We start from the raw sequence: 10,000 nt of genomic DNA, 5'->3' as shown, positions 1-10,000 counted from the left end.
CATTTTAAAAGAAAATCGTTGGTGGCTCAGATATCTGCATTTTCTGTTTTGACTTTTTGGTTTTCGTAGGTTCAGCTTTGCTCGTTAAATGAAAGAGAACACTTGTAAAGGTGCACCATGTTTAGGGTTTTTTTAAAACTTACTTGTTCATAATAAATGGCAAGTATGTGATTTGCAATGCGATTCTGTTCTTGTGTGTATCATCCCTTAAGAAAGGAATTATTCTCTCATCCCTTGAATGGCCCTTGAGCACAGCAGTGATTTGAGATCTTCCTCGGAAAAGACGAATTCGCAAGCGCTCTAAAAGGGCTTGAATTTCCAATAATCCAGGAGTTGTGCAATTTTTGTCAATTGTTCAGGGCAACGCAACCCCTTGTTAAATGGGCTTAAATGTTTCTGGCTGGAAACTAAATGGAGTCTTCAAACGAAAAAATAGGTTGCTAACCCGAGAAAGTCACGGGAAATTGATTATACGTTGTTGTTTTGTACCATGGTAAAGAATGCGACCTGTATATGCAATTTTATTTTGGACTGTGTCCTGAGGCATTTGTTTGTATGGCACTGCTGACATATTTGCAGCCTGCTGCTGCCATCCAAAACGGCAGGGAACTTGCACAACGGAAACGTCACGTCAAAACGTAACTTAGTGCTATCAAAAGTAATTCGCATTACTTCATTTTGATGAAGTTGTTCAAGATGGTCGAAGTGTCCTGTAACTGGACTGGTGCGGACGGCCGAATGTGAAGTAACGATAGAGCATCGACTCTTCAATGGCCGGCGAATGCCCACGTTTTGGTAGTTTCACGTTGTTTTGCAGAGAACGGCAGAGGAATGCATGCAGCAGGGCTATTTTTCCCTTTTAACCAGTAACCTTGTTTTGCGGCGTTTTCGTCCTCTTAACTCCATAACAACTTCGGAAGGCTTTAAAATTCAAACAGTGTCCTGCGCAGAACCCTTCTTTGTGGACAGGTGCGTCTTCGTGTCACATCTGCCCCACCCAAATTGAATTCGGGCCTTGGCGCAAACAAAACTGAAATTTTATTGCCCATTTTATTGGGCATTCCTGTCATCCAGGAATCTCTCTAGATCTTATCCAGTGCAGAAGCTAGGCGTAGGACCTCTTTCACTAACTAATTCAATAAAGTCAAGATCATTTCCCCCTCCCCTTCCCTATTCTTAGTTTCTTGTGGATGGTGGGTGTGCCCTCACGTTTACCATGCCGATTTTAAATAAACGGCCTAGCCCAACAGCGCTTGGCCAAAATATCCCAAACATATGTGGTATTGTGTCCCAGCAAACAGAGCTCCTCCAAAGCAACGCCTTCCCAACAACATCAGTCTTTATGTACGGAGCATGAAGCACAAAAGGCTGTGTTCCTCGGCAAACAAGCCGGCCGATTATTTCATCTTTAAAGCAAAAGCGGTCTGACCCTATGATCAGTGGCAGTTCGAAGAACGCCGCGTGCATGCCGTCCGTTGTGTATTTTGATTACCTGGTGAGATTTTGCATTGATACCAAAAAGTTACTAAAAGAGAGAAAATTTCGTTAAATGAGGTTGGTCGTTGTTCTTACATTTTTAAAATTATTTCTTGTATATAGTCTGACCTGAAGGACAAGACCCTTGTGGTGAGCTCCTTGGCTCAGAAGGTAAGGTAGAAAACCAAATGTCAAGCACTTGAATTGTCAATTCAAGTCACGGTATTAGCGTGATTGCTGCAAGATTGAAGGAAAAATGATTTCGCAAGCTGTGGACCTGAAGCATTTCACTGGAGTTTTTTCGCCCAAATTTTCAAACAGATCATTCGCTCTGCAAGCGTAAGGACACAAGCAATATAAAGTTAATAGGGAAGACAAAAATTTGCTTAACTTTTCCCACTCCCTCGAGTCCTGCTTTCGTTCTCCCCGAGTAAGGACCAGCGCAGACTAACCTTTCCCAAAACAGTGGCTGATAATGGAGCCTACTTTCACACCATTGTTTGGCCAATTCTGTTTGTTTTGAGTTGTTTTACGCAAATGCTCTGGCCTTGGGGGTTTGAAACGTGATTAGTGCTCTTCATTGGATAACCCTTACAACTGTGACCTGTTGTTCGTGTGTGTGTGGTTTTTTTTGCACGCTGACCCGGGAATAGGCCTTTTGCAACAAACGATCACATGGTACAAAATCCGCCATGCTGGAGGGCAAGCTCATTATTGTTCTCCCACTGGGACATTAAAACAAAGAGATCTGAACCAGTCAACACCTTGACTTGCCTTTGTTTTAATGTCCCAGAGGGGGAATAATAATGAGCTTGCCCTCCAGCATGGCGGATTTTGTACCATGTGATCGTTAGTTGCAAAAGGCCTATTCTCGGTTTTCACATGACGTCACGACCGCCATGTTGGTGCCCTAAAGAAAGAAAAGGCGGCCATGTTGGTGCCCCGACCAAATCCTCCGGGAATTTAACTCTATTATTATGCAAATGCTTCCTTTTGTTTTCGTCGAAAAACATGGCTGTTGATCACGTGAGTGAAAACCAGCAATTGAAATTTGATCAACAGCTGTCAGAAATGGAGGAGTCCAAGGCCGAGCTAGAGTCTCGGTACGAGAGTCGCCTTAACCAATTACAGCAGTTGAACGAATCACTTGACGCATCTCAAATGTTTGAATCGCAAGAAGCTGAGCTGGACAAACTGCGCACGACACAGGTAGCCACTCTCCTTCTCTGCTTTCTTGTTCATGTTAGTGAACCATATAAAAGGAGGGTGCTTAAACACACGACTTTTTGAGCCACGGACGGAAACCATAAAGTAATCGTCTCTAATATTGAAAAGATGCTGAGCAATGTCAATTAGCTTTTGTCAAGACAAGTTAAAAAGGAACACAGCTCACTTCAGGTTGTCCTCTGTGGTTGAAAAACGTCGCATGCTCAAGGTTCCTAGTAAAGGCAATGGACGGTCAGTTGTTGATGTAATTATAACCGAGTGCTCAGTTTTCAAGGCAAGCAGCAGATTCTTTGATAGTTGGACGTTGCGCCGAAAAAAATTAGCGACCTTAAGATCTACGACGGCGACATCGACGAAAACGTCACCTCAAAATATAACTTTGCTTCAGAATTAGTCTTTCGCAGTTATTCCATCTCGTTCACATCGAATAATGTTGGCGAAGTATCCTAAAAATAGACTTAACTTATTAGAGTGTAATGTGAAGTGCTAGTTTTCTACGCCACGTGAACCATGTGAGCGTTCGCCCTACTAATGAAAATGGGCCCACACAAGGACAGAGAAAAACGTTGACCAGGGTGAGGATTGAAACCACGACCTTCGGGTTAGATCTCCGCTGCTCTATCGACTGAGCTACAAGGTCAGACGGGAGCAGGCCGTGGGAACTGAAGATATTAAAGGAAACCTCCACTAAAACAAGAATACAACTTTAAAATATTTAACATAATGTTTACAATCAAAATTGTTCAAACGTTTTCCAATGGAATCGTTTGTATCCGAAATAAATGGATTTTAAAAACGCTTGTTTTGGTTTGCAAATTGCCTGGGCGCCTCCATCTTGAATAATTGTGACGTTTTGTGGTTGCTCTTTTGTATTTGCACAAAGAGCTTTTGTTTTAAAACAATAGGGCAACCATGACACGTCACAATTATTCAAGATGGCGGCGCCCGGGAAATTTGAAACCCAAAACAACCGTTTTTAACATTTATTTATTTCGGATACAAACGCTCCCATTGGAAATCTTTCGAACAATTTTGATTGTGAACATCATGTTAACTATTTTAAAGATATATTCCTGCTTTGGTGGAGGTTCCCTTTAAAGTCACTGCAATGAATATTACACTCTAATCAGTTAAAATATAAGTGCTACACGGCCAACGTTTGCAAAAAAAACGTAATCCTTCCTTATCCTAAAAATAAAACGGTACGAGCGGTTTCAGAGTGAAAATAGAGAATGAAAGATTCTCTGTTGCATGCTCACTCTGTCGTCAAAGCCTCAAATTTGGTGATTTCACGTCGTCGTCACGCAGAGAACCGCAAAAATATGAGCTAAAATCCGTGCTACACGTGCAGCACGATTATTTATGCTCTTTTAACCAATCATATCATTTTATTTTGGCGTTGTGGTCGACGTCGTCGTCGTAGATCTTAAGGTCCCTAAATTACTTAACCCAGTTAACGAGTAAAATCATGTGGTGTTAGACATTAAAAATCTGTGAAGTCTCACTCCCTCGAATCAATGGGTTTAAAATATATTTTGCAATGCCACGTTGGGACTTATCATATCGCTAAAAGGAAAAGGAACGGAAAGGAACTTTATTCAAGTGTCTAGTCGTTCTAGCGCTGGAGCACTAATTGGGGACACTGTAAACTGAAATTAACAATGAAAGCTAATCAAGTCAAATGTTGGTTTTTATCGAGAGGGGAAACCGGAGTACCCGGAGAAAAACCTCTCAGTGCAGAGTAGAGAACTAACAAACTCAACCCACATATGAAGGCGAGTCTGGGAATTGAACCCGGGCCACATTGGTGGGAGGCGAGTGCTCTCACGACTGCGCCATCCCTGCACCAATCAGCCCAGATTACAACAAAGGTATAAGAGAATGAAAGGAAAAAAATTGTCTTTTACGTCGATAACCATGCATGGTAATTAAGAAGATCAGAAACTCTAAGAAATCTGCGATAGTTGTTTACAGCAAATCTGGGGCCTGTCCTCTCTGGAACTCGGGAGTTAGGGCGTATTAAACGATTGGCCCAACAAGCGCTGACCGGGATTGCGATATATCAGGCTTCGAACGACCACCTTTGTAAAATAAACTGGAATGTAAATTTAACGTGGAATGCGCAGGTATAGAAGTAGACGCAAGCACTGTCCTTTGTGTGGCTCGTGCTGTGCACTACTTGTTTCGTGCTCTCCTTCCTTCGTGCTCTCCTTCCTTTCTTGCGTGCAACTTTTATTATTTTTTATATAAAGCACAGTCGCCGCACTCGGTGCTTTTAGTTTTATGGATGTGTTTTGCCGTGTAATCAATATACAGTATTTTAGAGCGGTTTTCAATTGATTGTCGAAAGTAATTAGCGAATTACTTTGGTTTTGCATCTACTTCACTCTGTGATTGGTTCAAAGTTCTCTGGCCACTTTTTCAACCAATCAGAAGTGAAAGCAAAACCAATCAATATACAGTATTTTAGAGCGGTTTTCAATTGAGTGTCGAGCGAATTACTTTGGTTTTGCATCTACTTCACTCTGTGATTGGTTCAAAGTTCTCTGGCCACTTTTTCAACCAATCAGAAGTGAAAGCAAAACCAATCAATATACAGTATTTTAGAGCGGTTTTCAATTGATTGTCGAAAGTAATTAGCGAATTACTTTGGTTTTGCATCTACTTCCCTCTGTGATTGGTTCAAAGTTCTCTGGCCACTTTTTCAACCAATCAGAAGTGAAAGCAAAACCAATCGTGGCTCACGCGTGTACGTTTTCACGCGCTTTGTGTCGGCTACGTGTAATCACTTCGGGTTTTGATTGGTTTACTGGATTGTCTCCGTCCTTTTTGATTGGCCAAAGTAATTACTTTGTTTTCGGTTTTACAACACTCATTTGAAAACCGCTCTATTTTACTGTAGGCTACCATGACTAAAGTTATTAGCAATTTAGAGGCGCATCGCCAAGAGAAGAACGAAGAAATGGAATTGTTGCGATGCAAGGTGGACGAAATGGACGAGTTGAGACGGAACAACGACCTTCTAGAAACGCACTGTAAGACTCTCAGCTACCAGTTAGAGGCAGAGATGGAGGCCGGGAAAGAAAGGTTAACAGTTTTCAGTGTAGTACTTTTCCTCTTACAGTGTCTGCATTCAGTGAAAAGTGCTCCCTGTGAAGGTGACACTTTTGTGTTCGTGAGCTCTGTGAGAGGTCATAGGAGATAATTATGATCATGACGAAATTGATGATCACTTTGTTAAAGTCTCAAGCTTATTGTGTTACTAAGCAAAAGTGCTCTTCTGATTGGGAAGACTGCAAATGGAATCGTTTTATTCTAATGAGAGAACTGAGTGATCCTCGCATAAAAAATTCAAGGTTAACGACGGGCGGGATCCAAAAACGAATCGACCCTGAACATCTTTTAGCCTAAACAAATTTTTTCGTGTTTTTCATGCCGTTGTGCATCCAGGGAAGAAAGGCTTAAAGAGGAAGCTGAAAAATTAAGACGAGAATTAGGAAGTGCCAATGAGGAACAACGCAGCGTAATCGCTATGAAGGTTAGTCATATGGGGGCGGGCGTTTCTCGAAACTCTCGAAACTTTTAATTTCCTCTTGAAACAGCTACATTTTTCATTCCAGCCCATCTATATGACCTGTGGTTGAACACAGCATTTATTACAGCTTGAGTTAAACCATCGTAGACACGGACGGTACAATTCCCGAGAGACGAACAAACAATCAAATTGTAAAAAACTGAATGAGATACGCAAAGGAAAATATACAATGAGCCAAAACGCTTACAATACTGTGCGACTTCCTTATCTGGATGGATTTTCTGCTGAACAAGGCGAGATAAACAATGAGATAAACTAAAACACCTTTATTTAAAGCACTAGTCCTAGCAAACAAAAACATGTCCTCTAATCACGTGCTCAAAATGTAAACAGGGCCCCCAATAGCTGATTGACTTGAGCACTGACTGTAGCTCGACCTTTGGAACAGCTATATGGTGTTAAGGGTGAGACTAATTTGGACCGACCTTTGTTACGTCTATGCTTGTTATACCAGGTATAAAGGTGCGTGCATTTCTCTTATTCACAGGATAAGGTGCTGGTCGAAAAGGAAACCATCGAGTCAGAGTGAGTAAATATTAAACAGTGTTCGAGAATTAAAATTTGGATCTGGTAGTACCAGTAGGATTAAATTCACTCTTCAACTGTCATTTTAACGTTTTCCTTCCAAGACTCCTGGACGAATTGCGTGTGGGCGTGTGTTGTAGGTGTCTTGTTGATTTCCTGACCATAATCTTAAGGTCGGTCACACCAGTCTCGACAATTTAATTGGAAGGATTGGCTCAACAACACTGTTTCACGTGACGCCAATGTCCTGGTATCATGTAAAACACCATATCAACTGGAAAGCCATCTAGACCCTTTATATTTTGTCGCTCAAAGCTTACAACTCAAAAACGAACCTGGCGACCTCCAACTTTTATTGTTGGAAAGTTTCGAAAACTAGATGCATCGCTTATAAGTATACTTTTTTTTCAGACGAACATCTAATTTTTGGGCTTTCTTATTAAATTATTTTTTTTGCGATTCGGCCTGAAAACTTTCTATTTAACATATCCTTAAAGTTGTGTGGTATACTAAATAATTTTGACTACAAACCGAGTTTACTATTCTGTAGTGTATTATGCAACAAGAAAAGCACATTGTTGATGTTAAAAACGGGATGCCACGGTCAGGGAAAAATCAGGGGAAAACAAAAATATTTCATGCAAGGTCAGGGAAAATCTTTTGTATTGACAAAGTCAGTGAAAAGTCAGGGAATTTTATTTTTTCGCTAAACAGTTCACGAGATTTTGCGCACAAAATCCCAAAAAAAGCGCAAAGATATCATGGTCTTCAAAAAGAGCTGAAGCAAATGTGATTATTAAGGTCAGTGAAAATTGTTTCGAGGTGAAAGCGTTTTCTTTTTTTTCACAGGCTGGCTGCAGCGAAGTTGAACATGGAGACAGCACTGGAAGATGCTGAATACATGGCAGACGAACTTGAGAGGTGAAAACAACTTAGTTTGCCCTCCGTCACTTAACCTGTCGGAACTTTTCTCCTCGGTGTATAAATTGCGCTTTACCAAAGAACGGAACCTCTGATTAAACCCTTTATCTCCAATGATCTAAAAGTTCATTCTCCTAACTACTTCCATAGATTTTCTTCCTTGGCTAGTCACGAGAATTTGGTGCTATATGATATCAGGATCGTATCCCTTAAGCTGATAATTATCTTCATTCTCAATACTTGTGTACATGACAGGGCATTGGAATGGAGAGGTGAATTTACAAACTCATCAATCCTCCTCGAGCAACTTCTCAAGAAGAGAGACAAGTTAGAAATGAGAGAATTTTCTCGCTTTATGATTAGCAGCACTCTGTCTTTTATTGTAAACCGGCGCGATGCTAAACCGCTCTTATACTTATTAGGAAGCTTAAGCACGCGAGGTTTTTGAGCCACTGACGAAAACCGGAAGTGAACATTTCGCACGTCAGGATATGAATGTACCTTTTCGTGCCCTGTCTTAAGAAAAGTAAAGACACCAAAAACTAAATACGATTAGTAAATTTTCAGCTCCGACTATTGCATTTCTAGCTTTTTGATTGGCTAAAAAACTCCGACTATGAGCCAATAGTCGAAGTTTTACGTCATATGGAAAATAGTGCGCCAAGATGCTCTTTCCGGACGCTTTGTAAAATTGTGGAAATAAAAAACGGCGGCAAAACCCGGTTTGAGAATTTACTAAAATAATTATTCCATTCGCCCTTGTTGGATATGAAGTGATTTTAACCAACTCGCGCTACGCGCTCGTTGGTTATTTTATCACTTCATATCCAATTCGGGCTCATGGAATAATTGTTATATATCTCTTTGTGCCATAAATATATTTCATATCTTGTCAGTAGGTTGTCAAGCATGTTGTACGTGAGAGCCAAAGTACTAGTTTAGATTTTTGCCCATTTGTGACCTAAAAAAAGCAAATTAAGCATGAGCATGACAGAGCCCCTTTAAATGGACATTTCGCGTTCAGTGGATGTCAAAGTTGGGCGTGCCTCTAACTAGGTGCATTTGTGGACAGAGGCGGCCGCATAAATAACCGGATAGGATAAGGCGTCGGCCTGCTGAAGAAAAGGTCGGGATCATATCCCCCCCAGACCAACACTCTTACATATATTGAAAAAGGGTGGTGCAGCTTGTATTACAGTTTTCCTCTTAGTCTAAAATTCTGTAATTCTTCATTTTTGTTCATTTTGATTTAGAACCAGACTGGTCGAGAAGCAAGTATTTGAGGAAAAAGAAGAGTTGAAATCCAAACTGGAATCTGCCATGGAAGAGAAGTTTAAACTGGAGAAGGTAACTGTCCTTTTTATTTTTCTCCTTCTTCTGTAAGGGAACCTCCACTCCGACTAATGAATAATTTTAAACCGAACAAATTTGCTCGACAATTTCCTTCAAAAAAAGTCTTCGTATCGAAAAAATGAATTTTACAATCACTTATTTCCACTTTCAAATTTCCCGGTCGCCGCCATCTTGAATAATTGTGACGTGTTACGGTTTCCCTTATTGTTTTCACACAAAGAGCTTTTAAAAACATGGACAAACACTCTCAAATCGAAACAAGACATGTTTCGATCGTACAACGATCATCATCAATTGTGAAGTGAGATACAGTTGTGATTTGAATTTATGATGAAAATTGATGAGATTATTTACATGTGCACGATTGTTAAGAGCAAAGGTGTGGCGTGAAACTATTAACAATTGCATATAAGATTAAAGGCCGGGACACACCAGGCGATAAGTCGCTGCGACACGTCGCGGGGGCAAGTCGCCGCAACAAATCGCCTCGTGTGACACGGTTAATTTCATGAAAATCATTGTCGCTGCGATCAGTCGCACGAATTCAAACCAGTTTAAAATTAGCGGAAGCAACGTTGTCGCATCGTGTGTACACTTCGGCAACAAGTCGCTGCGACAAAATATAAATGAATCAATGAGAGAGCGTCATATGGTCAGCCATATTGAATTAGAAAACTAGTTCACATTCCCCCTCATACGAGATCACTGCGTGTGCACCAAACAGGCGTCGTGTCGCAGCGACTTGTTTTGCAAGTAGTACACATGGAGCAACTTGTCGCAGAGACATGTCGCTGCGACTTGTCGCCTAGTGTGTCCCGGCCTTAATGAAATACTAACGCGTCTATGGTGTACTACATAAAATACAATTCGAGCAATCATCGTCAGTCAGCAAGGAATTTAAGT

General features: G+C 41.0%; 2 protein-coding genes across 3 annotated transcripts in view; one reads left to right on the top strand and one right to left on the bottom strand.

Annotated features, from left to right (window-relative positions):
- Positions 1-2,758, bottom strand: part of LOC138019581 (ornithine decarboxylase-like) — a 163,149-nt gene extending 160,391 nt beyond the window's left edge. Inside the window, exon 1 of the mRNA XM_068866439.1 lies at positions 2,755-2,758. The gene's annotated coding sequence lies outside the window, so the exon portion shown is untranslated. The remainder of the gene's footprint in view (positions 1-2,754) is intronic.
- The window catches only part of LOC138019578 (kinesin-like protein KIF15), a 55,954-nt gene that overhangs the window by 44,157 nt on the left and 1,797 nt on the right, over positions 1-10,000 (top strand). For both annotated transcript variants that reach the window (XM_068866432.1, XM_068866433.1), the window contains 7 exons: positions 1,600-1,647; positions 2,539-2,685; positions 5,606-5,790; positions 6,154-6,241; positions 6,786-6,823; positions 7,673-7,744; positions 8,998-9,091. In XM_068866432.1, the coding sequence (XP_068722533.1) occupies positions 1,600-1,647; positions 2,539-2,685; positions 5,606-5,790; positions 6,154-6,241; positions 6,786-6,823; positions 7,673-7,744; positions 8,998-9,091 (672 nt within the window). The remainder of the gene's footprint in view (positions 1-1,599; positions 1,648-2,538; positions 2,686-5,605; positions 5,791-6,153; positions 6,242-6,785; positions 6,824-7,672; positions 7,745-8,997; positions 9,092-10,000) is intronic.

The sequence above is a fragment of the Montipora capricornis genome, chromosome 10, assembly GCF_036669925.1.
Source record: "Montipora capricornis isolate CH-2021 chromosome 10, ASM3666992v2, whole genome shotgun sequence".
In the NCBI taxonomy this organism is placed as follows: domain Eukaryota; kingdom Metazoa; phylum Cnidaria; class Anthozoa; order Scleractinia; family Acroporidae; genus Montipora; species Montipora capricornis.
The sequence above is the reverse complement of the archived record's forward strand: the minus strand, read 5'-3'. Positions and strand labels throughout refer to the sequence as shown.